Below are 27999 nucleotides of genomic sequence, written 5' to 3' on the forward strand. Positions count from 1 at the left end.
TTTTATGTCCCCATTTAACCCTCATAATTTCTTGTTCAAGTTTTGCTCATTCCTTTGTATATTCAGTCGCCTTATCTGACTTCAGCTTCCTAAACCTTGTCATTCTTGTTTTTCATCCTCACAGGAATAGTGTGGCCTCCACCCCAATTAACTAACTTTTAAAACACCCACCTGTCAGATGAACCAATATACACCACCTTACTATTTTTTGCTCTCTTTTTGCACTATTTAATTTCTATATATTTTTATTGTAATTTATAGTATTTTATGTATTGCAATGTACTGCTGCTGCAAAACAACAAATTTCACAACATATGCCAGTGATATTAAATCTAATTCTGACTATGATGTGGACGTACAGCTATTCCCAAACTACTTTCTCCAATTCCTGTCTAACACCTTTATGACCTGCACTGTTCCACTAGCTCCCACTGACTACTGGAAGATCTGTAGTGTAACACCAGCATGGTACTGCACCTTTCTTATTCTTGAATTCTACCCACATGTCCTTACTAGATGAGCCCTTTGAGATGTCATGGCTGCACAGAGAGAAGACAAGGCAGACATTGTCCCATATCAGTAATGCAACCTCTCCCATCTCCTTTGCATCCTTCTTTATAATATCTGAACATCTATAACCTGAAACATTGAACTGCCAATCCTGCCCTTCTCTCAACCAAAATCTATAATGGCCACGATATATGATAATCCAGGCTCTTAGGACAGCTGCCTTACCTTCCATTCTTGTTGAATTAAATAAAACTAAGACATTATTGCTACTATTTGCATTATCCTGACCCTGCCTGTTTTTCCTATTAGACTTAATTGATTTAATCTCTACCATGCTAAGTCGTAATAAATGAGGCTGTCAAGTATGGATCCTCAGACTCAAGCCTATTTTTCCTCTGTGATTTATTGTTGAATTTCAAATTTACATAAAGTATACAAATCAACTGTATTGGATAAAACAGAAGCCCTGTAAGTAAAATCCCATTTCACTCAAAACTTTGAGTAAGGTTGAAAATTGTGCACATTGCCAAAGTCCCTCATTCTTCCAATATAAGGTGCAACTCCAGAGATCCTCAGAGCACAAAAAAACACAATGGACTTTTTAAAATCACATTTATCTATGCAATGTCTGATGGAATAATGAAAACTGTTATATCATTAAGCTAATTTTGTTGGTGCAATGACTCTTAACACAGTGGAGATTATCACATCTACAAACCCAACTGATTGATGTTAAATGAGAGTCAAATGAGAAAGACATGCACTATTCACTAGACAGATTTCTGAGATGAGGAACTGCCATATAAAGAGAGGGTTGTACTCACTAGTGCTATGAAGAACAAAATGAGATCTAATTGAAACCTATAAAATCTAACTATATAAACAAACTAGATATATCAGTCATGGGTTAGTTACTTTAAGTCATAATTACTCTTACTCTCGGTCTTGAACATGTACAGTAAATCTAGATTGACAACCCTATGCAGCACTGACAGGATTGTGATTTTGTCCTTAAAATGAAATGAGAGTTCCTGTCTGTTCTTTTTATTTTATGTAAATTATTTTAAAACATAACCATAAAATAAAGCCAATTCTCTGGTCAACATTTTTTGCTTAATCAATGTTATTGTAGGTACTATACCTATCAGATACCAGGTTTCTGAAACAAACTGTAGTAAAGGTTTGCCACAAGAGCTTACCAGTGGGCTGAGGAGAAAATCCAAGGATGTTCTCACAAACCCCTTATATAAAAAAAAGTCCTACCAATATGCGCGTCAGAGGAGTAATTGAAGTGCCATGGAGAACCTTGAGCCATTTTGCCAGGTGCACGGGAAAGAAGACCAAAGCTCTTGTTCCACATAGGGAAGATGAGAATTATCTCTGAAGTTACTCATAATGCTTGTGTTGGAGAACGCAGATCCCACAATGGCCTCATCAGTTACCGTTTAATCAACAGATCTAGCGGACCCCCAGGATCCTCAAGAAGAAAAAGTAATTTTTTAGTTTTAAAACTGACACTTTTAATATTGTGTTTAAAAACATATGCGGGCACTGCAGTTCATGCAACTGTGTACGTGACTGAAGATCGACCTGACTTTGGGTCCTACACAGGCACCGAGCCTGTGTGAATATGTGTGGTGTCCTCTTAACAGCGGAGGTTTAGACAATCAGATTTTATAGGTTTCAAGTAAAAGATGGTAATAAAAGCCGTATGCATTCTGAAGGATGAGCGTGATGCCTATCCTCATCTCCCCGATTTACAAGATGCCGTCAGCGGTGTTGCTGGAACCATCACCTTTAAATCGCAGGTGAGTTGGGTCCGTGGGAGGGATGTAGGCCCGAACAGTTGGCGCCTGCTCCGCTCGGCCCAGTTACCCCCTCGTCGCGGGGTGTGTGACCTGGTGAGGGCCGAGTAAAACTAATTCTTCCAACCTCCCCCCCCCCCCCCCCACGGTCAAAGGAAATTAAACCAGGAATCGCCGGTTCTAATTTCCTTTCGTGGTGGAGATTAGGCCGAATTGTCATCGTTTAAAACTCGGGTTTGTAAAATAAAATTATTTGTGCCGTTAATTGGGTGGGGTTGTAAAACGTTTTAATAAATAAAATCGATGTTTCTTTATTCACTGAGAGAACTGGTATGGCAGGGGCATCGAATATTGTGAAAATGGGAGATATATTTGAAGATGTCCTCAAAACATTGTTTGCCTTATTGGCAGAGATGTGGCTATCTTAATAGAATACGTAGTCCATTTCCGTGTTGCACCACTCGCCCGACTCGCTGCACTGACCGGTAAATTCCAAATTAAACCCATTTTCCAGCACTGAAACCACATCATTCTACGCATTGGCAATTTAAGCACCTATCTACGCAGGTTGCAAATGCTGTGGCGATCCAATTTCAACCACTCTCAGTGCATTCCAGCAACTTGCTATTCTCTAAATGAACCTACTATGCTTGCTGAATCTCTTTCTCTTACTCTGAATCCATAATATTATTTACCTCTCCTTTGGGGAAAATTTCATGCAGTCTTGCTTATCTTTAGGTTTCACAGTCCAATCAATCTCCCAACCTTGTAGCCCAACCTCCTCTGCTCCAGGAAGTACAGACCTAATTTCTACCAGACACTTTTCATAACAGAGCTTTACCATCCCAGGCAACACCCTAGTAAATCACTTCTGCATCCTTTCCACCACTATCACATCCATTTCATTTATCATTTCTGCCCTACAATATTTCGACGAGGAGTCTCGGCCCGAAACATCGACAGTGCTTCTTCCTATAGATGCTGCCTGGCCTGCTGTGTTCCACCAGCATTTTGTGTGTGTTGTCTACAAATATTTATTTCATTTTCAGTAATTTTTTTAGTCTATGTCAAACTCATAGTTTGCCTTGTGGTAAACTATCTCTAAGTGTCTGCAAATATAATTAAAATTATCTGGCTTCTTGTGCTGATACAGTTTATTCTCAAATTCTCCATTTGTATTTTCTTATTATAGAAGAAAGCAATTTAGCTCATTCAGTCTGCTGGGTCGCAGAACAATTCTGTTACTCCATTTATTTTCCAGGAACCTACTCTTTCTCACACACCATCAGCTGCACCCTGATTCTCCTATCATCCACATACACTGGAATATTTTACAGAAGCAAATTAACACAATGAGATGTGGGAGGAAAGAAGAACACCATGGGGAAACTTGTGCATAATAAATAATGTACAAAATCCACACAGACACCACAGGAGTTTAAGATCAAACTGGGTCTTTGTAATTGTGATGCACCACCACTTGATACAGCAGTGTACTGCTCAGAGCTTTCTGTTCTTAGCTTAATTGTGAGGCGATATTGTAAAATTAAATGTCTGTTGTCACTGAGTATCTATAAACTCTCCATTTCCACACCTTTTCTCACGTTTTGGGCAGTCAGCACAATGCATAAGAAATCTTCTTCTGGAAATAACCATCCAAATATTGGTGGTTGACCCCTTCAAGAAATTCACAGAATTGGCAGTGATTCAATTCTTTGTCGTTACTTTTGTCGACAATCTGTAAAACCAGGGTAACTTCCTCTGTGATCTTTATGTGGAAATGTGTATAGACTTCTTTGAAGAAGCAATATTGTAGTATCATCCATATTTTTACAACTGAGTAAGAAATTCCTGACCCTTTCATGACTCAGATCATTAATGGTGCTTTTTTTTCACTTTTTCAGCAGTCAACAATTGCTGACAAAATTATTTTTTGTTTGGGCTTTAAGGAGATGCAATGAACCAAAATGCTCTCTCAGGGTCCTTAGGAATTCACATAGCAGTTGAGAAGGACAAGCTAAGCAAGGTTATCAAAAGCAATAGGGATACCCAGAGCTGCATTCAGATCCTTAGGATGCTGATTAAGCAATTTTGGATGATTTTTCATTTTCTTTCCCTGCAACAATAGCATGTCTTTAATTTTTTGAACAGGTTTGTATTTTGTAAAGAGAGAAAGTATACATTCTAGTGTGATATTGATTTCCCCTTACTATGTACAAAAGCAAGGATAGAAAATAGCTTTTGAAAAGGATTGCTATATCTGCCTGTCCTTGCTGAATGTTAAATTACTGTTTGGTCTTGTACTGTGCTGTTTGCATTGTGGCAGTTTCCTTCTCTCTCCCTCCCCCTGTCCTGGAAGTACTTGCATAAGAAATTTACAAGTTGTAGACAATTTGGCTTACCTCTGTTGAAGAGTTTTACACCAAAACATACTGCTTTGTTATTAGATTGTGTCTAGGCCTAAAGGGCACAGAGATAAACAGATAGTTCCTGGAACCATGGAAAATACCAAGATAAGGGTTTTAAGCCTATAAAAAGGGGCAGGGATACTCTTGGTTTAGGCTGGTGTCACAGTCAGGCTTGAGGGGCAGACTTACACAGAGAGGGAGAGAGAATGTGGAAGCAGCCATGGGGTTCCCTCCAGTACTGTGTATATTAGTTCACTGAGTGGTTGATACAGTATTCCTTCTATTCTGTAGTTTTTTAAAATGGTTAATTGGTACTTTTCATATTATCCTAATAAAGTAGTGTCTTTTTAACCTTTAATACATTTACTGAGCCTGCTTTGTTTGTAAATATCTCATGTTGCTGAATTGGTAACAACAAAATATTAAACTGTTTTTGTTACAATTTCTGAAATCAATACACAGCTGCTTTGATAAATTGTGTTTCAATTTCACGATGGGTTTCTTTCTGGCAGAACTATATAGATAATTTTCAGCAAATGTTTTCTACTTGCAAAGTGCTCCTCCAGCTTGGATTTCTTGTTGGTGAACTTCTAGCGGCAAATAAGACTTAAAGGGAACTCAGCCAAGCGTGATATGAATATGAATGATTCAATCACTTTGAACTTCTTAAATTTCTTTGGTGGGGGGCACATGGTAGGCATTTCAGTGCTAATGCTAGTTCCAGGTTAATTCCAAAGTTAATTGATATTGATAGAGTCTTTTAAGAGACTCCTGGATAGATACATGGGGGTTAGTAAAATAGAGGGCGATGGGTAACCCTGGGTAATTTCTAAGGTAAGGACATGTTCGGCACAGCTTTGTGGGCCTAAGGGCCTGTATTGTGCTGTAGGTTTTGTATGTTAATTCTGTTTTTACTGACTTTCAGAATGGTATGATAAAAGTTTATTTTCTGAAAAGAATAAATAGATCATTTATGTATCTGAGAGAGCGAAATCAATCTTTTTTTCTGTCACTGAATAAGAGAAAAAGGGTCTTCAGTCAAATGAGATAGGAATATCCGGTTTACCATTCCCAGTCACAACCATAGTGGGCTCTAGCAGACCCCTGATCATGAACCTCCCTTCCGTTCAGTTGCAGTTGTTAAAGTTTGAACTGATGGAAGGAGGTTGAAAGAACAAGAATGTGGATAATAGTATCATGCCATAGAGTAAGATCGCCAACACCAGTGGGAGGCCTACGATAATATGTCATCTAAGCTTGGAGTTCCAGTTCATTTGATCTTTGATCATGTGACAGCAGATCCTCTGATTGGTCACTTGAAACTGAGACACAAGTTTTAGAAAAGATACCAGTAACACTCCCCTATCCTGAATGCATCTATGTTTTATCTGATGGAGGGCGGAGCTTAGTCAAGATGGTGCTAAACGACGACTCCTTTGCTTGCATCTTCAGAAACAGCTCTATTTCCATCTCTAATATCTCTATTTTTCCCCTTCAGGGTTCTTTTGAAGACCCTGACCTATAGTTACATGCTGTCTTTGGTTCTTTGAGGGAATGTGACCCACTCTCAGGGTTTCACGACTGGCCATTGCCCTACATGCCAAGGGCTTAGCCTAAGAGTTCGGCTCGCCTTTGGAGGCCTAGGATCTCAGGGCTCTGGAGACGGGTGGATTGAAGGTCGGTGTCCTGACAGACCAGTGTGCCATGAGAGCCAGGAGATCTTTAGCTGTGTGCCCAGAGACCTGAGATCTTTGGGCACAGAGCTCAGAAAAAGCGACACAATGGACTTTTAACATCATAAACCAGCGAGTTGTTTGTAATGTCTCCGCTCTCATTGTGAAACAGAGATACCTCTTTCTCTCTTATTAGGGAGGGAGAGAACTGTGCTATGTCGAAAACCGGGTGAACACGTAGACTTTGGAGTACTGCAGGTCTTTGTCTTTGCTCTTGCTTCTGCTGCACACTTGAGTGTTCAGTGGTGGGTGCCAATGTTTTTCTTGCTAGTGGGGGGAGTGGGGATCATTGTTTGCTGCCACTTAGGTGCAGGAGGGAGGGGAGCTGGGCCTTTGGGATTCTAACATTTAACTGTCATTCATTCTTTGGGGCACTCCTCTGTTTTCGTGAATGGTTGCTTAGAAAAAGCATTTCAGGATGTATATTGTATACATTTCTCTGACATTAAATGTACCTTTGAAACCCTTGAAGTACAACCTTCTAACAGTGCAGCAGTAATTCAGTTGAACTTTGCACTAGCCACAATCACTAAAATACTATATTTTTTTTAAAGAGTAGCCATGAGTCATGCATATAAGTAAATGCAGAAAAGAACAAAGAAAAGTTTTCATTAATTATCTATTAGCTTGCCCATCATTGTTTAAATTGATAAGTTAGATCACTTCCCAAAACTGCTGAAATGATAATTTTGGGGTATTCAGGGAGTTCAAAATGGACTGTACTTCCATGTTTATGCTAGATTTCATTGGTGACAAACCTTATCTTGCTTAGACGTCTATATTTCTAATATATGCTTCCTTGAGGACGAAGCATGTCTAACCATTTTTCTATTTTAATGTCTTACTTCTCAGGTAAATGGAACAGTATTAATAAAAGGAATTATTACTGGATTAGCATGTGGAAAACATGGACTACATGTGTGTGCCTTTGGAAATCTTTTTAATGGTATGGACAGAATACTAACCATTTTATCAATATTTTAATCCTGCTGTAAATAATAGAATAAAGTTTGCAGATTAGTATTTTTCATCATTTTATATATGTTTAGTTTTCATGTACAGCCTTTAACTGTACTTCCAAGGTGTCTTGAGAATAATGTGAACCATTCAATGAAGAGCGGGTCATCTGCCATTTAAAAATCAATAAAGTTAATCATCAAGAATGCTCGTTAGCTTGCATCTGAAATAGTACAGCCTGCTTCTCTCCCACTACACCAAAGTCAGAGATGATCCCTTACATGTCTTCTTGTTTTACAGAGAGTTGTTAACAACCATTGTCTGTGAATCATAGTGCTGGAAAACTCATTTTTATGAAGAATTAGTTGCCAAAATTTATAATGGAGTCATAGAATCCGAAGATATTCCCAAAATGCCAGTGCCAGTTTTTCTAAAGAATAACCCAGTTTGTCATGATCTCACTTCTTACAGCACTGTAAACCTTTCATTTTCAAATATGATTGAAAAAAGTTATCATTGAATACTGCAATAATATAGCACGCTCAGGATGCTGGTGGTGCCGGATAAGGAAATTTTAGAGAGCATTATTACCAAAGCATGCTTTTAATTCATGTTTTATGTATTATACATTATTATTATAAATATTCCAATGAACCTGGGCCCAGTGAGTTGAAAGGGGGTGGGACCCTGGTGAAATGAAAGGTATTGCAAGAATTGTTCCGCTAAGTATTTTGAAAGTGAGTGCAGGAACAAGGGTTCCAGTGAAGTAGAGCAGTAGAGCATTAGCAGAGCATCACCTAATGAGCTAGTTAGAAGGGGATGGGGTGGTATGGGTACAGACACACCCAACCCTGAATCGCCAGGCGAGGTCATTTGCTTCCAAACCATTAGTATAATGATCATTATAGAATGTCTTTCTGCTGCTTCCTGCTCCCTCCCCCTCCCTTCTCCAAGCATGATTCCTCTCTCCCTGCCCGTTTCCCACTCTCAGTCCACAAGAGACGCATGTCAGAATCAGGTTCATCATCATTCACATATGTCATGAAACTTGTTGTTTTGATTTTGCTGCAGTTGTACAGTGCAATACATAAAATTACTACAGAACTGTGCAGAAGTCTTACCCTAGCTATATATATGTGCCTATGATTTTTGCACAGTACTGTACTTCAACAGAGGGGGTTGGTGGAGAGGCTAATACAGTTGATTACTTTTGTGGGCCTCTGCATTTTGTATTTGTGGCAAGAATACTATTGGCAATTAACTGAAACCTCCAATAAGGCCCTGACTCCTTTCAATGGTATTTCAACATCAACATCTAAATTCACTTGCTAGCTCCCTCTTTACTCTAATTCTCCTCTGCCACCTACTCCATTGTCTGGCCTCTATCAATGAATGGCATATGCCATATGATGATAATCTTTGAGTGTCCCTCCCCACTGAACTTCCTCCTGGCACTTACCCTTGCAAACAGAACAAGAGCTATACCTGCCCCTACACCTGCACGGCACTACCATTCAGGGCCCCAAACAGTCCTTCCAGATGAGACAACACTTAACCTGTGAGTCTGTTGGGTTCATATACTGTGTCTGGTGCTCCCGGTGTGGCCTCCTGTATATTGCTGAGACCCAACAGATTTGGAACACCTGCACTCCATCTGCCAGAGAAAACAGGATCACCCTTTCTTCTATGACCTTGTGTCATCTCCTATCAGACCCCCTTCTCCAGTCCTGTACCTCTTTCACCAATTAACTTCCCAAATTTTTACTTCACCCCTCCCCTCCCAGTTTCACCTATCACCTTGTGTTTTTCCCTCCCCTCCCCCACCTTTTAATTCTACCCCTCATCTTTTTTTCTCCAGTCCTGCTGAAGGGTCTCAGCCTGAAACGTCAACTGTACTGGCTTGCCCACAGAAGGCAAAGAGTGGTTGTAGACAGATCATATTCTGCATGGAGGCCAGTGATGTGTAGTGTGCCTCAGGGATCTGTTCTGGGACCCCTACTCTTTGTGATTTTTATAAATGACCTGGATGAGCAAGTGGAGGGATGGGTTAGTAAAATTGCTGATGACACAAAGTTTGGGGTGTTGTGGATAGTGTGGAGGGTTGTCAGAGGCTACAGTGGGACATTGATAGGATGTAAAAATGGGCTGAGAAGTGGCAGATGGAGTTCAACCCAGATAAGTGTGAGGTGGTTCATTTTGGTAGGTCAAATATGATGGCAGAATACATCATTAATGGCAAGACTCTTGGCAGTGTGGAGGATCAGAGGGATCTTGGGGTCTGAGTCCGTAGGACACTCAAAGCTGCTTCGCAGGTTGCCTCCTTCGCAGGATGAAGGCATACGGGCATTGGCCTTCATCAATCATGGGATTGAGTTTAAGAGCTGAAAGATAATGTTGCAGCTATATAGGACCCTGGTCAGACCCCACTTGGAGTACTGTGCTCAATTCTGGTTGCCTCACTACAGGAAGGACGTGGAAACTATAGAAAGGGTGCAGAGGAGATTTACGAGGATGTTGCCTGGATTGGGGAGCATGCCTTTATGAGAATAGGCTGAGTGAACTCGGCCTTTTCTCCTTGGAGCGACGGAGGATGAGAGGTAACCTGACAGAGGTGTACAAGATAATGAGAGGCATTGATCATGTGAATAGTCAGAGGCTTTTCCCCAGGGCTGAAATCACTAGCGTGAGAGAGCTTAGTTTTAAGGTGCTTGGAAGTAGGTACAGAGATGTCACTGTTAAGTTTTTTACACAGGGAATGGTGAGTGCGTGGAATGGGCTGCTGGCGGCGGTGGTGGAGGTGAAAACAATAGGGTCTTTTAAGAGCTATGAGTAAAGCCGAGGTAGTTATAAAGTAGGGACATGTTTGGCACAGCTTTGCAGACCAAAGGACCCGTATTGTGCTGTAGGTTTTCTGTATCCTATGTACTCTGCCTGGCCTGCTAAGTTCCTCCAGCATTTTGTGTCTGTATCTCATTATCAACATTTCAAGTAATTGGGTTTGCTTTTTCATCTTTCAACAATGTTATGGCTCTAGCTGAATAGGATAATCTTTGTCTTTTAGAAGATATTTGATTTTTTAAAAAATCTTAATTAAGATTGCCCTGAATCAGTGCAGGATACATATAGGCCTTGAAGGTATCACAATGCTGCTTTTGAACAATATTGAACTCTTTTAATACTTCCGTGCATTCTGTTACTTAAGATTAACTGCACATGCAAGGCAACCAAGGTTGAGTTTCAAACAAGATTTGTTCTAGTTTCTTCAATAATACTGATTAGTGGAAAGGGATTTAGCTTAACCTACTATTACTTAATTCTTGTCCGAATGTGATACCATCAAAAATGTGTAGTTTGAACCTGATCTAAATTCAAAGCAGCATGCCCTTTCTGACCTTTTCGGTGGAGTTGATAGTGTAGGCTTCCAAAGTATTTATGTAACAGAACTAAATATGTATTTATAATGGGCCGGAACTCTTTCAAACCAATCTACAAGGTAAGGCCAGTGTTTTATTGCCCTATCATCCCTGAAAAGTGGCGGTGAGCTTCTTTCTTTCTTTCTAAATCTTTTTATTATTATTAGTAATATGGACAGAATACAAATGATATATAGATAAAGAAATTACCAACATACAAATTCCATTACATATAAAAAAAACATACATAATAATTACAATATAAATGAGTTTACCAAGACATAAGCCATAAAATATATGTATGAACATGGTAAATCTAAATATTTCATAATATATGATATAAAGAAAACAGAAAAAAAATAAAGAAAAAAAATATATATAATGCAAAACTAGCTAATCTACTAATCTAATAACTAATAACTAATATAGAAGAAAAAAGAAACAAAAAAAAGAAAGAAAAAAAGGGGGCTGTTTATAATATCTCACAAAAATAAGTATTCATCAATGCCGTCACTTCCGGTCCTCTCAACATACATAAGCTAAAAGCTGGGAAATCGAATGAACTTGGCACAGGGTCATATTACATCATATGAAAGTGTTGAATAAATGGTCTCCATAACTTTTCAAATTTAATAGAAGTCTCAAAAGTACCACTTCTAATTTTTTCTAAATTTAAACATAACATAGTTTGAGAGAACCAATTAAATACAGTGGGAGGATTAATTTCCTTCCAATTCAACAATATAGATCTTCTAGCCATCAGAGTTAGAAATGCAATCATTCGACGGGCAGAAGAAGATAAATGCAGTGAGTCTAACATTGGTAAACCAAAAATTGCGGTAATAGGATGAGGTTGTAAATCAATATTCAAAACTGCAGAAATAATATCAAAAATATCTTTCCAATATTTCTCCAAAAATGAACAAGACCAAAACATATGAGTTAAAGACGCAATTTCAGATTGACATCTATCACAAATAGGACTAATATGAGAGTAAAAATGAGCTAATTTATCCTTGGACATATGGGCCCTATGTACGACCTTAAATTGTATTAGTGAATGTTTGGCACATAACGATGATGTATTAACTAATTGAAGAATTCTATCCCAATTCTCACTAGAAATAATAAGGCTAAGCTCTCTTTCCCAATCCTTTTTAGTCTTATAAAGAGGCTCTGAACGTATCTTCATAATTATATTATAAAGTTTTGAAATAAGCCCTTTTTGAAAAGGGTGTAATTGAAATAAACTCTCCAAAATATCTGAAGGCACAAAATTTGGAAACGTAGGGAGTACAGAACTTAAAAAATGTCTAATCTGTAAATATCTAAAAAAATGAAATCTAGGCAAGTTATATTTGTTGGATAATTGCTGAAAAGACATGAAACAATTGTCTAAAAATAAATCAGAAAATCTTAGTAATCCCTTAGTTTTCCAAGCCAAATAAGCTTGATCTATAATGGAAGGGTGGAAAAAACAATTAGATACAATAGGACTATTTAAAACGAATTGAGTCAACCCAAAAAATCTCCGAAATTGAAACCATATACGCAAAGTATGTTTAACTATCGGGTTGTCAATTTGTTTCGGCAATTTAGAAAGAGCAAAAGGGAGAGAAGTCCCTAAAATAGAACCCAGAGCATAAGCTGATACAGATTTAGTTTCTAAACTCACCCAACAAGGGCTGAAAGATCCACCCCCATCTTTCAACCAACATAACAAATATCTAATATTAACTGCCCAATAGTAAAATCTGAAATTAGGTAATGCTAACCCGCCTTCCTTTTTTGTCTTCTGTAAATATATTTTACCTAACCTGGGATTTTTATTCTGCCATATATATGAAGAAATTTTAGAGTCAACATTAGTAAAAAAAAGATTTCGGGATAAAAATTGGTATCGCTTGAAAAATATATAAAAACTTAGGTAAAATAACCATCTTAATAGCATTAATCCTACCTATTAGGGATAAAGATAAAGGTGACCACTTAGTAAACAAACCTTTAATCTGATCAATTAAGGGTAAAAAATTAAATCTAAATAAATCTTTATGGTTTTTTGTGATTTTGATCCCTAAATAAGTAAAAGAATCATTAACTAATTTAAAAGGTAAATTTCCATAAATTGGGACCCGTTTATTCAAAGGAAACAATTCACTTTTATTAAGATTTAACTTATACCCAGAAAACTCACTAAATTGAGCCAATAATGATAAAACTGCTGGGATGGATTTCTCCGGGTTAGAAATGAATAGTAATAAATCATCTGCATACAAAGATAACTTATGAATATCTGTCCCACGATTAATACCCAAACTATCCTGTGATTGTCTGATGGCAATTGCCAAAGGTTCTAAGGCAATGTTAAATAGTAATGGACTAAGAGGACATCCTTGTCTAGTGCTCCGAAATAGGCGAAAAAAGGGAGATCTTTGATTATTGGTAAACACTGAGGCTACTGGAGTATGATAAATCAATTTAATCCATGATATAAATATCGGACTAAAATTAAACTTCTCCAACACATTAAATAAGTAAGGCCATTCAACTCTATCAAATGCTTTCTCCGCATCTAATGAAATCACGCATTCTGAAGTGTCATGCGAGGGAGTATAAACAATATTCAACAATCTCCTAATGTTAAAAAAAGAATAATGATTTTTAATAAAACTGGTTTGATCACCTGAAATAATTTTGGGTAATACCTTCTCCAATCTAGATGCCAGTAACTTGGAAAAAATCTTGGAGTCTACATTCAATAAAGATATAGGTCTATAGGAAGCACAATTAGTAGGGTCTTTATCTTTCTTCAATATTAGAGAAATGGAAGCTCTATAAAAAGATCGTGGCAAATTCCCCAATCTAATGGCTTCCTCAAAAACCTTACCTAACCAAGGGGAAAAAGTAGCGGAAAAAAATTTTTAAAATTCAACTGTATAACCATCTGGACCCGGTGCTTTCCCAGAATTCATTGAGGAAATAGCCCCTTTAATTTCTACATCCGTAATAGGAGTATCCAATATCAAAAGATCATCAGATGATAATCTTGGAAAATTTAATTTCCCAAGAAAATCAGTCATTGTATTATGATCTTGAGAAAATTCAGATTGATACAGGGAGGTATAGAAGTCTTGAAATGCCTTATTTATCTCATCATGATTAACTGTCAGATTCCCATTCTGCTGACCAATCTTAGTGATTTGACGTTTAACCAAAGCATTCTTCAATTGACTAGCTAACAGTTTACCAGATTTATCACTATGTATATAAAAATCAGATTTAGTTTTCATTAATTGATTTTCAATCGAGGATGTATGTAATAAACTATGTTCCATTTGAAGTTCAACCCTTTGTTTGTAAAGCTCCTTACTAGGAGCAATCGAATATTTCTTATCAATCTCTTTAATTTTATCAACCAATAAAAGAGTTTCCATCTTAGTACGTTTCCTCAAACCAACAGAATAAGAAATAATCTGTCCACGTATATACGCTTTAAAAGTGTCCCAAAGTGTTCCGCAGGGGATATCATCTGTAGAATTAGTTGAAAAGAAGAAGTCGATCTGCTCCTCCATAAATTTTATAAAGTCAGAGTCTTGCAACAAGGTAGAGTCAAATCGCCATTGTCTGGCATTAGAAGCTGTATCCGTAAATTTCATAGAAAGTAATAATGGAGCATGATCAGAGATAGCTATAATATCATAGTTACAACTGATTACCAATGGAATAAAACAAGAGTCTACAAAAAAAATAATCAATTCTCGAATAAGAATGATAAACATGTGAGAAAAAAGAAAACTCTTTGTCTTTAGGATGCTGGAATCTCCAAATATCAAAAACTCCATTGTCAGTCAAAAAAGAGTTAATACAAGTGGCCGACTTATTAGGTAAAGTCCGAAATAGATAAAGATTTATCCATCAGAGGATTTAAACAACAATTAAAGTCACCACCCATTATTAACTTATATTCGTTTAGATTGGGTAAAGAGGTAAATAAGGACTTTAAAAAGTCAGGACAATCCACATTTGGAGCATAAACATTAACCAAAGCAACCTTTTTATTACAAAGTAAACAAATAATTAACAAAAATCTACCATTCAGATCCGAAAAAATATCATGTTGAACAAATGGAATAGAGGAGTCAATAAAAATTGAAACTCCTTTTACTTTAGCATTCGAATTTGCGTGATACTGTTGACCCCGCCAAAATCTAAAAAAACGAAATTTGTCCTCCTTCCTCACATGAGTTTCTTGTACAAAAATGATATGAGCATTAAGTCTTTGGAATACTTTGAAAATCTTCTTTCGTTTAATTGGATGATTTAAACCATTAGTATTCCAAGACACAAAATTAATGGTCTGAGCCATAATTCTAAAATCAACCCTTTGGTATAGAAAGGGTTAACCAACTTATGAACTCATGCACCCGGAAGAGGAACAAAAGTAATGAGAAGACCCGGAAGTGACGACAACACAGACATATTTGAAGTTCAAAAACAGCCCAAATAAAAAAACTAACACAAACTGGTGTAAAGAAAATAGAATTAGAAAACAGACCATCCCCCCACCCCCCAAGAGAAAGAGAAAAAGCCAAAATATGACTTAAAAAGGGAAAAAGTAAGACTAATCCTACCCCCATGTCAGCTGAAGAACACTCCATATATAAAGGATATATATAAAAGAATCACCCCAACTTTAAAAATTAAAATCGCTGTAATAAAAACCATATTTCTGTATAGTTAGTTGTAAAAAAATAAAAATATAATCACTAAAAAAAACTTATAAATCGGGCTCTAGCCCAGACAAAACAAAAAATATTTAAGCTATGATAAGCGATGCATTGTAGGAAAAAGACGAAAGATGGGAAAAAATAACGCCATCTTAAGCAAAACCAAAAATCTTTTTCAAAAAACCACCATCTTAATCAAAGAAAAATTCACCTTCAAAGAATTAAAAATATACCTTCGAAGGAACAAAGTTAATGGACAAGTATGTAGTATAATGGTTAAAGTGTATAAGGCAGAACAATTAATATGACAAAAACACACTTTAACTTAAGTATAAAGTATAGGATAAACCTACACCAATAACCAGATTTTAATTCTGGTTTAAGAGATCAAGAACCATCTTACACGATCAGAATCATTCATTTATTAGAGACCGGTGTCTGTAGTAGTAGGGAAGTTCTCCTCCAGATATTTTCTCACTTCTGAAGTTGAAAGGAAAACCTGTCGTGGAGCATTCGACGGAGAAATTCGGAGCTTCGCAGGGTATAGGAGCGCAGGTTTCAGATTTTTCTCATAACATTCAGCCATCAACGGTTTAAAAAGAAGCCTTCTTTTTAAAAGGTCAGGGCTAAAGTCTTCGACCAGGCGGAAGCAGAATTCTTTGGATTTAATCATTCCTGCCCGACGAGCTGCTCATAAAAGTTGTTCTTTGTCATGTACATAATGGAACCGGACAATTACCACCAAAGGTTTGTCTGTAACACTCGGTGATCAACGCCGAATTCTATGTGCCCGATCCAATAAAGGGGGGTTATTCAGGAAAATCGTCGGAAACGCTTCTTTTAAAAGTTGAGCAAAATATTTCGAAGGGTCATCTTTTTCAATGCCGTCTGGAAGACCAAGTATACGTAAGTTCTGTCTTCTGGACCGATTCTCAAAATCGTCACTCTTAGCTTTAAGGGCTTCCATCAGCTTAATGGTAATGTTGCAGTTTGTCAATAGTCAAATCTCGCTTCCGAGCATCTTCTTGCAAAACGCAATAAGAGCTTGTTGCTGCTTAATTACTAAATCCGTCTTAACCATGTACTCTTGAAAAGCCTTTATATCTTCTTTAAAAAATTGTTGTAGTTCAGCAAATTTTTTATCCAAAACCTCCATAAACACTTCAAAAGTTAATTGAGTTTGTTGTGGCGTAGCCTGCTTTTTTCCGTTACCGTTCTGATTGCGTCCGGGGTCCCGTCCCTTAGACCTGAGAGACATTTCTGTTTGCATATCTTCAAAAGTTCACAACAAACTTTTGGCAGTAAATTCAAAAAAAAATTAACAAAGAAACTTTCAGTATAGGTAAAAATAAGCTGAATAAGGGTGATCAAAGGTTAAAAAAAAAGTAAAGGTTATGGAGTGAATCCAAAACAGTACTCACTCCATGAGCGTCTCCAGCTGACCGGCGAGCTTCTTTATTGAGGTGCTACTGTCCTTATGCTAAAAGTACTCCCACTGTGCTTTTGAAGAGGAGCTTGCAAGACGTTGGACCTGGTAATGATATAATTTCAAGTTGAGATGGTGCATGACCTGGAGGGATCCTGTAGATTCTGCTGTTCCCAAACACCTACTGTCCTTGTCTTCTTTGGCAGTAGAGTTCGTAGGTTTAGGACATGCTTTTACAGACATGGTATTTATTTGATTGATCTAGATGAATTTCTAATTGCACATTAATAGACAGATTACTCTTCTCTAGATAATTAGCTGATTTGTCCTCTTACATTTGTTAGATTTTGATTATTTATTGTTAGATTTATATGTATGTAATTACATTTAGGATTTAACTTCATGTTTAAAAATTGAGTTTGCTTGACAACTAAAAATTCCTTGTTGGTCCTTTTTCTTAGTTCATCAGCTATTACAAAGCTTGAGGACAGGCCATTTAATAACTAATATGCTAAGAATTAGAATTGTCATTGTTAACATTATTTTAAGGAACAGGAAACAAGCCACAGCAGCCAAGGTAAGTTCTTAAGAAAAATGCAGGAACTCAAGGACAGTTGCAGATAAATTATGTGCAGAAAATCCTTATAGTAAAGTGGACAGGTCTGATCAACTGGAGCATTACCCAACCTCTCCATTTTAGTTAGCATAAGTATTGAACCAAATGAAACCTTAAAGGACATTTTGTTTTACAGTATAGTTGCATTAGTTACCTTCTAATGCTGAGTAGAGTCTTCATTTTCTTTCAAAGTAATTGTAATTTAGTAAAGTGAAATGTTTTTATATATAATGCCATATAGTTTATTTTCAGGTTATCACAGTGTAGGACCACATTTCAATCCTCGAAAGAAAACACATGGTGGACAACAAGATGAACAAAGGTGAATGTTGACAATTGGTGATTTTTAAATGGGAAATTCATTATCCAAAGTTGAAAGTGCATTTATTATCAAAGTACGAGTACTATATACAGCCTTGAGATATGTCTCCTTGCAGGCAGCCACAAAAAAAAAGAAACCAGATGGAACCCATTAAAAAAAGACTGTCAAGCACCCAGTGTGCAAAACTAAACAAATCATGCAAACAATAAAAATAAGCAAGTAACATTCAGAACTGAAGTTCACAAAAGTGTGTCCACAGCCACGAAGCCAGTCACAGCCAATCCAGGAGCAATTAGTTGCAGGTCACAGGCACAGTTCGGCGTAGAAACAAGTAAACCTTGCCAAGCAGCGGGCTGAATACTGGCTCAGTCCTCTCCTCTGGCCCCAACACCCTGACCTTTTTACTATGGACTGGCACTTAAATCAGCCAAACAGCAGATCATTCCTAATTCTTGCACCCAGGCCCTGCCCCTTCGATACACTCTTAGGTCTGGAACCCGCTGCCTCAAATCAGCCCATACGAGACCTTTATAGTATCTGTATTGACCACTACTCCAGTAGTGTCCATCACCCTCTGGGTGAACAAACTTAATTTTATTGAGATATAGTGTGGAGTAGGCCCTTTTGACCCTTCAACTCACACTGCACAGCAATCCCCAATTTAATCCTAGTCTATTCAATTTACATTGACCAATTAACCTACCAACCAGTACATCTTTAGACGGTGAGAAAAAACTGGAGCAACCAGAGGAAACCCACGCCGTCATGAAGAGAACATGCAAACTCCTTACAGTCAGTGGCAGGAATTGAACCCAGGTCACTAGTACAGTAAAGCATTGTGCTAACCACTATGCCACCATGCTGCCTTCTTAAGTTCCTCCATAATTTCTTTCTTTTTACCCTGTGTGCATCTCTCGTAATGCTGTATACCTCTATCAGGTCCCCTCCCACCCCTCTCAGCTCCACAGAAAACAAACCAAAAAATCCCTTGTAGTTGGGCCTCAAGCAGACCAAGAGTGAAAGGCCAAGTTCATGACTGTTTTAACAAAGGAAACTAAAAGAGGAAGGGTAAAGGATCTCTGGTTTGGAAAATTAATTTTTTCCCTGGAATTATGCTACTAAATCCACCTATCTAAAAACAATGTATTTGTTATCAAGTTATCAAAATGTGTTTACTGCTTTCTGCAGATGGTTGCACAGAGCTCCAGCCACAGGTACGTACTGCTGTGCCCTATGGTGGTGAATGTCATCATAGTCTCTTAGTCACCAAATCATTTCTGTTGTCCACAGTTGATACATGTCACATTTGTGACAGTTTCTCAAGTCAACAGGTGAAGAATTTATCTCCTTTTCACTTAATTAAAAAGCCATTGGTATTTTGTAGCCATATTCAGAAAGTGCTGATGACAATCAGAGTTGCAAGAAAGCACCAGAGATTGGGTGTTCTGCTGTGAGGGAATTTGTCTTTGTAAAGGCTTTATATCATGTATAAAGTACAGCTCAGATGTGTTAAAGTATGTTTTCTACAGTGCATTTTTAGTAAGTACAGCTACCCTGAAGCCCCCAGGACTTTTTAAACTACTCATCACAAAGTAGATGAGCACATTGTCAACCCCCTAAGCTTTCACTGTAATCCAATACTGTCACAATGCCCATAGTAAACAAAATGGAAGACAACAACTTGTGCTATTTCTGCATATGGATTTTATTCATGACTGAGTTGCTATCTATGTTTTTATGACAAAAATCTTGAACTCTCGTGCTCAGAAGTTGCTGCAATTGGAACAAACGGGCCCTGGCAGATAAATTTAAAATGTCGGTATCTACGTGTGAGGTGCCGGAGCATTGGAGGATAGCTCATGTTGCTCTGTTGTTTAAAAAGGGCTCTAAAAGTAATCCGGGTAATTATAGGCTGGTAAGTTTGATGTCGGTAGTAGATAAATTATTGGAAGGAGTACTAAGAGATAGAATCTACAAGTATTTAGATAGACGGGGACACATTAGGGAGAGTCAACATGGCTTTGTGCGTGGTAGGTCATGTTTAACAAATCTATTAGACTTTATCGAGGAGGTTACAAGGAAAGTGGATGAAGGGAATGCAGTGGATGTTGTCTACATGGACTTCAGTAAGGCCTTTTTCAAGGTCCCGCAGGGGAGGTTAGTTAGGAAGATTCAGTCCCTAGGTATACATGGTGAAGTAGTAAATTGGAATAGACATTGGCTCACTGGGAGAAGTCAGAGAGTGGTAGTGGAGAATTGCTTCTCTGAGTGGAGGCCTGTGACTAGTGGTGTGCCACAGGGATCAGTGCTGGGTCCATTGTTATTTGTCATCTATATCAACGATCTGGATGATGATGTGGTAAATTTGATCAGCAAATTTGCTGATGATACAAAGATTGGAGGTGTAGTGGACAGTGATAAAGGTTTTCAAAGCTTGCAGAGGGATCTGGACTAGCTGGAAAAATGGGCTGAAAAATGGCAGATAAAGTTTAATACAGACAAGTGTGAGGTATTGCACTTTGGAAGGAAAAACCAAGGTAGATCATACAAGGTAAATGGTAGGGCACTGAGGAGTGCAGTAGAACAGAGGGATCTAGGAATACAGATACATAATTCCCTAAAAGTGGTGTCACAGGTAGATAGGGTAGTAAAGAGAGCTTTTGGTACATTGGTCTTTATAAATCAAAGTATTGAGTATAAGAGTTGGAATGTTATGGTGAGGTTGTATAAGGCATTGGTGAGGCTGAACTTGGAGTATTGTGTGCAGTTTTGGTCACCCAATTACAGGAAGGATATTAATAAGGTTGACAGAGTGCAGAGAAGGTTTACAAGGACGTTGCCGGGACTTGAGAAACTGAGTTACAGAGAAAGTTGAATAGGTTAGGACTTTATTCCTTGGAGCGTAGAAGAATGAGGGGAGATTTGATAGAGGTATATAAAATTATGATGGGTACAGATAGAGTGAATGCAAGCAGGCTTTTTCCACTGAGGCTGGGGAGAAAAAAACCAGAGGACATGGGTTAAGGGTGAAGGGGGAAAAGTTTAAAGGGAACATTGGGGGGGGGGAGCTTCTTCACACAGAGTGGTGGGAGTGTGGAATGAGCTGCCAGATGAAGTGGTAAATGCGGGCTCACTTTTAACATTTATGAAAAACTTGTACAGGTACATAGATGAAAGGTGTATGGAGGGATACGGGCCAGGTGTAGGTCAGTGGGACTAGGCAGTAAAATGGTTTGGCACAGCCAAGAAGGGCCAAAAGGCCTGTTTTTGTGCTGTAATGTTCTATGGTTCTAAACAGCTACAGTACTCAATTAAAAACAGAATGTTGGAAACACTCAACCATTCAAGCACTTTCATGGAAAGAGAAGCAGACTTAATGTCGAATGTTTCCAGCATTTTCTGTTTTTATTTCCGATTTCCAGCATCCGTAGTTTCATTGATTCTCACATAGTCTCTCAATTCCATCTAAGGAGCTGAATTTCATCATAGGATACAATAGTCATCACAGGATGTTGAATTATTCAGTAACATGAATCCATTGGTACTTGGTGCATTTAAGATAGAAAACTGAGGAGTGCCTATGAATTTTTCAGATGTCATTTATTTAGCTTTCCTCCAATATTCAGATTTCTGTCAAAAATTTTCTTAAATGTAGACATGTTGACTGTACAGTTCCAATTTAAAAAATTGTTTTAAAGTAAATTTCTTTGTCTATTTAATATATTTGTAGTTCCTATCCGGGGAACGTGCTAAGACGGTAGCACGATATCGATACGCAGCAGCCTCTCCGGACTCTGGATTGGGGATTACCAAACGTTATGTGGTTTTTCTTGTGTGGTCTGTTTTGTGCTTTTTTGTGATATCATTCCGGAGAACGTTGTCTCATTTTTTAACTGCATCGTATTTGTGGTTTATAAATGACAATAATCTGAACCTGAATATTGGTGCCATGGTAGCGTAACGGTTAGTGTGATGCTACTTAATTTTGGGGAATTGGAGTTCAAAGCCCAAGTTTGGAGTTTGTACTTCCTCCTCGTGAATGCATGTGTTTCCTCTGGGTGCTCCAGTTTCCACCTACAGTCCAAAGACATACCAGTTAGTAGGCTAATTGGCCATTGTAAATTGTCTCATGATTAAGCTAGAGTTAAATCGGTGGATTACTGGTAGTGTGGTTCAAAGGGACTGAAGGGCCTATTCTGCACTGTATTTCAAAATAAATAATAAATATTATTTTCTTGGAAATTTTCAGTCTTTTCATGCTTGCACTAAAACTTTCAATTTGTATTGCAATACAAAAGTCAAAGTTTGCATACTATTATGATGTCCTTTCCTTATAATGTCATTTTATTGATATGTCTAAATGCTAAGATCAATCACTAGGTTATTTGTTTATAATGAAGGTTGCTGCTGACAATTTGACGATGATTCTATCCTGTCTAGTAAGGTTCTGTTTCATAAACAATTTCAACTTCCTCAAAATGAATCCCTTTCTAACCACTTAACTAATTTATTACCTGACATGATATGTTATGGAGATCCTCTGTTGTATCCAGGTTCATTGAATATATAAAATGTTCTGTTCTTAATCCATTCTACAAATGTATATGAAATGGAGTACATAGCTAAGGAAGGTGCTATTTCATTTGGCTTGACTTTTTTAATAATATGATTTCCTCAATTGACTTCAGCAGAACACTGAGATTAGTCTGGGTCCAAATTATTTTCTATATATTTTGGAGCAGTATTCTTAAAAGATATTCAGCTGGACTCCTCCTTCCCTTTATATTGTTATAAACTTTTCAAGGTTTCATAATTCAGTAGAAATTTGCAAAGTTATTTAGATTCCTTTTGCTAATACATTCTAGGCATGTGGGGGACCTCGGTAATGTTGAAGCAGATGAAGAAGGTGTGGCTGAGTTTGAAATAGAAGATCACCTTCTTAGTCTTTCAGGAACTGAATCCATAATTGGTCGGGCTGTGGTGGTAGGTATAAAAGTGGCTACATCGCCTCATGAAGTAGACTGTTTCATGCCAAGCTATTTTCAATTCACAAGTACGCATATGCCCTTTGTTCCAGCAGATTCATGGACTCGTGTTTCTCAATAGTGAGTTTATGATTTAATTTATATTTTCCACGAGCAGAGTTATTTGGTATGGGGAAGATGAGTAGACGTGGCACAGTGAACTAAACGGCCTTCTCCTGTGCTATAAATATATCACCCCAAAGAGAATGGGAGATGGGATGATGTAGCATTAATTTTGAGCTACTTAATGAGCATTAATAATCTCAAAGCTGTGGGGAAGGGGCTCATTATAAGATGCATCTTAATAGTTTACTTTGTACACAGTTATTGTTCTTTCTTTGTGTCATTTAATCAGGTAAGCCAAATTCACTTAGTTCTATCTGATACCTTTGCTATTACGATGAACTTATAATATTAAAAAAATTAACTATCGTTTGACAACCTCCCCCATAATTTTGAACAATATATCCGGAGATGTGGTTAGTTCAACTTGTGCCTTCCTGTAAATGTTACAGATCAGGACACAGAATTTTGGTAAATACATTTAAATGGATCTCTATTTCATTCTGTAAAGCTGGCCTGGCAAAATCTGCTCAGCAATTTTTCCTAAGCTTTTTGTGCTTCCCAACTGAACAAAGTATCAACTAGTTATTGCAGGAATTGTAAAATGGGCTTTCTGATTATCCAGGTGCAGTTTTTCTTTAACTGTATCTCCATCTGATGCTCAACAAAAGCTTTTATACAATCCGATTTGTGAGTTAGGAATGCATGATTTCCTTTTCCCACCCAAATCCAGAGACATTGACATTAATAGTAATATCCATCAGTTGACCAGAACTAAATTAGCCTAGACTAAGTACTAAACTTGGTAGAAAAACAAAAATGCTGGAAGGGCTTAGTAAAGCAACATCAATGGAAGAGATGCTGCTTGACTGGTTGAGTTCTTCCACCATTTCTGTTTTTATTTCAGGCTTCAGCATTTACAGTTTATTTTTGTTTTAAACCTAAGCATTCGTTAAGTATGTTAATTTTATTGCTGTATTAGTAGAGTCATAAAATTCCAGACCATTACCAAACCAACTTCCTAATAATGGTAAATTGAAGTTGTTGGGCATCACAATTCAGTCTTCCCCTTAAAATCTTCAGTTTTCAAAGTTTTTATTCTCAGTTCAATTTGATCAAATATTGGTATTTTATTACCGTTTAGGAGTAGAAGACAACTTACAAGAAAGCTCTCTGCAAAGTGCTACCATCATGTGCAGGATTAGATTTAGAATTTACATGCTCACAACTAATGATTTTCTATCCATACAGTAAACTCTTCCATCATAATTTTACATTAGGCTTATTCTTCAGTTTTATGACTGCAGTCAATGCTAATAATTTCTTCATGTTTTTTATCCATGTTATTGCCTATTCAAAAGAACTAAATTGTGCCTCCTGTTAAATGGCCACTGTTCCAACACTAAAAGATTACCAACTTTTTAGTTTTGCCTAGAAGATTAACTTTATTTTGAAGATATAATACATATTTTTTCCAAATAATTAGAATGGTGAATCATTTAATGTCAAAATATTTTGAAAAGTTAAAAAAATGATTAATGGTAATGCATCTGTATATTTAACCATCTATTTAAAGCTGGATAGAAAGAAAATAAAACTTTTATCTTCCAGCTGCCAACTGATTGACAGTCTCTGTGAACTCACAGCTACCTAAAATAATATAATAATATTAGTTTTCTATGTAGAGAAATTCATGTTAATCTTTCTGTTTCATAATGATTTTGTGTTGAAAGGTCACCTTCTGTGATCAGTGTCATTTATTTGCCTTTCAGGATATTGGCTGTGTTGAGGTATTAGTTTTGGGATATGTTTGGCACCCAGTGATTTTGATGTCACCAGCTTGGCTGAATGTCTAATCATTCTGAAGAACTCTTATCAATAGTAAATTGGGAAATTGAGAAGTACAATGTCTAAGTAATACTTTAAATAATTTACAACTGAAAAATCATAATCAAACTTTAATAGATATTCAATATTATTTTAAAATCAATAGTTTCAAAATAATTTAATTAGGTAAAGACAATCTAAGCATTTAAAGTTAGGCTTTTAACCATAAATTTAACAATTACTATGGCTAACTATGTCCTTAAGAAATTAACAAATATTGAATTTTCCATTTGTTTACAAAAGCAAGTGGAAGGGCACAAATTTTCACTGATTCCTTGCCCCAATACATGATAGTAGTAAGGAGCCAAGCTTATCAATTGCAGATTACTTTATCCGATTCAGAATGATGTATAAAGTGCAATACTTATAAAACAATTCAATGAGAATGCAACATGAGTGAATCTGCAGATGCTGGAAATAAATAAAAACACAAAATGCTGGCAGAACTCAGTAGGCCAGACAGCATCCATGGGAGGAGGTAGTGACGACGTTTCGGCCTCCTGATGAAGGGTTTCGGGCCGAAACGTCGTCACTACCTCCTCCCATGGATGCTGTCTGGCCTACTGAGTTCTGCCAGCATTTTGTGTTTTTAATTCAATGAGAATATATGGTTGCATAAATTGATCATGGATGATTTGCAAGAATAATGTTCAACTATACATCCATAGCCACAGCTTTTCTATATCTATATTTCGAAGCAATCTTGGCACTTTTCGAGGATCTCTGTAGACTTACTGCCTCTTTGTTAATGTGAGCTAGGGTTGCATTGCTTGTGCATGTATGATCTTTAGTGTCTGGACTTCTCAATGATATTGAACAATTTAAGCAATCACTACAGTTTATTTCATTATTTGTTATTACAAGTATACAGTATTTAAGTACATTTATAAAAAGCCAGTCAGGTATATCTGCAAGTACTTGTCTAGAATCAGGAAGCCTTGATAAACTGGTCAGGGCTTTGAGCTATTTCCAGAGAAATATTTTTCTCTGTTTTGCAAATAATAATCAGTTATTGATTCAGGTGGCTTAAGAAATACCAAACATTGAACTACAATCAGAATTAGGTTTATTGTCATTGATATTAGTCATAAAATGTGTTGTTTTGTGACAGCAAAATTGCTATAGATTGGAAAAAAAATGAATCAAGAGAAAGAGGAATAGAGAATTAGTATTCATGGACTGTAGGTGGAGGGAAAGAAGCTGTTCCTTTTGGAGATATTCTCAGTGGTGGGGAAGCTTGTGCCCATGATGGAGCTGACTGAGTATACACCCCTCTGAAGCCTATTAAGAGATTTAATGGTTACCACATAATGAGTTGTGCTGTGGTAAATTAGCAGTCCAAAGACATTAAATGTTAGGAGGGATGTTAAATAGACTATAAAGTATTACATCAGGAATGCAAACATAGAATGAAGATTTACAAATACTTGCTCCATTGATACCTGCTCACCTTATCTGCTGATTTATTCTTTATTAAATGGTCTAAAGTTTTATTTCTAAATTACAAGGATTTTTAATCTTGCATGTATTGAGAAAAAAGAAGCATATGTAGCATAGAAACAAATGCATCTTTTGTCATAGCAAATTTTCTCTACTCTTGAGCGATATTACCAATTTCTCCAGTATTATTGGCATTTTCATCTCTCATTAAATGCTTGGTTGCAACTGACTTATAAATGTAGAAGCTTTAATCCATTAATGGAAAAATCACAACCTTATGAAATAACTGGGAAATTAAAGGGAATTTGTTTATTTTAGCCTTTGCTAAAATTCGTGAAAATCAGTAAATTACTTGGTCAAGCTAAAAGACAACATGCAATTAATTGGAGTTCCTAAACATAATTTGAATATAAGAATAATTGGATTAAGCAGGTTCTTGATTCCTAAATAGTTTATATTCATTGAAAATTTTAAAGGATCTGTAGCTTTGGCTATTAATACTAGTAGAAATATATGGGAATGAAAATAATAGTGCTTCATACACAAGGGAATAATGCAAACTTTTAAGTTCAATAAGTACTATATTGTGTGTGACCTAAACCATTGTTCAATTGATTATCTTGGTCTCTAAGGGACACTTCTTTGGGGCACTGTACTATTAATATTTATCTAAACAGAAATGACATACTCTGAAGTATAATATGATTCCTCAGTATTGAAAGAAAATTGGAATTTCCTTAAACAAAGTTTTCTTTTGCTGCCAAAGGTAAGTTCCCAGTTATCAGTCAGCATAGCTCATGAATTTTAAATGCTCATATCTTGTGTATGACATGTGAATATCTTTGAACATTTTCTTTTCTCACCTCAATTTTTGGAAAATTTTGTTTTTATCATCTGAAAGATAATGAAAATATATAATAGGAAATCAATAATCACTGGTTTAAATAATACATCAAAATGCTTAAACTCATTTAATTAGTGAATCTTACAACTGACCATAAAGTCACATTGATCATTTTTTTTAAGATAAATAGTGATATTTTCACTTTTTAAAGATTCGGGCAGAGGAAGATGATCTGGGAAAAGGAGGAAATGAAGAGAGCCTTATAACAGGAAATGCTGTGACAGGTTTAGCCTGGGGAGTCATTGGAATAGCTGAAGTTGTTGCCAACTAAGAAATCTAATACTGCAGTACAAAATTCTAACCAGCAAGATAAGCAGGCTGTGTGAATTAACTGTAAGCCAATGTTAGTGAACTCTGAAAAGTTGTATTTAATATTTACTGATATAGCTTAATGCATGGAAAATTATTAATGCATGTGGTTTTGTTTCTGTTTATTTAAAAAATCACATCTTGCTGTTTGGTGTCTCAAGGAAAGTAATATACTGTAACTCTGTTTGCTGCAGTAAACATAATTAAAATTGAATTTTTGAGTTTCAGCCTTCCTAAATGCTTGGCTATATTGATGTATATTGCTAAATAATTTTATTTGTAGATCTCCTTTTGTACCTCTTGCAAATCTATATACTTTGGCACTCTCCCTTTTGCCTTAAATGATATGGTCAGCAACTCAGTAAGCCAAATTTCCTCTAAATAAAGGCTTGGTTTCTAAACTTTCTGGTACAGCACAGAGGAAATTAGAGGGAGGTACACTAGTGACCCAGATT

General features: G+C 36.9%; 1 protein-coding gene across 1 annotated transcript; it reads left to right on the plus strand.

The window, feature by feature from the left end:
* Window positions 1-2119: 2119 nt before the first annotated feature.
* LOC132393188 (superoxide dismutase [Cu-Zn]-like) lies at window positions 2120-27700 on the plus strand. Its single transcript, XM_059968127.1, has 5 exons — window positions 2120-2318; window positions 7309-7402; window positions 17848-17917; window positions 22783-22900; window positions 27387-27700. Exons 1-5 carry the CDS (start codon window positions 2205-2207, stop codon window positions 27504-27506), a joined length of 516 nt encoding a protein of 171 aa, XP_059824110.1. The 5' UTR covers window positions 2120-2204; the 3' UTR covers window positions 27507-27700.
* The last annotated feature ends 299 nt before the right edge of the window (window positions 27701-27999 follow it).

This window comes from Hypanus sabinus, chromosome 4, assembly GCF_030144855.1.
Source record: "Hypanus sabinus isolate sHypSab1 chromosome 4, sHypSab1.hap1, whole genome shotgun sequence".
Lineage (NCBI taxonomy): Eukaryota > Metazoa > Chordata > Chondrichthyes > Myliobatiformes > Dasyatidae > Hypanus > Hypanus sabinus.

Excerpts from the sequence above, each read along its gene's own strand:
- LOC132393188 (XM_059968127.1), top strand. The coding sequence starts at position 2,205 with ATGGTAATAAAAGCCGTATGCATTCTGAAGGATGAGCGTGATGCCTAT. Across the intron at positions 7,403-17,847 it reads CTTTGGAAATCTTTTTAATG|GTTATCACAGTGTAGGACCA; the intron begins GTATGGACAGAA and ends GTTTATTTTCAG. Across the intron at positions 17,918-22,782 it reads GGACAACAAGATGAACAAAG|GCATGTGGGGGACCTCGGTA; the intron begins GTGAATGTTGAC and ends AATACATTCTAG.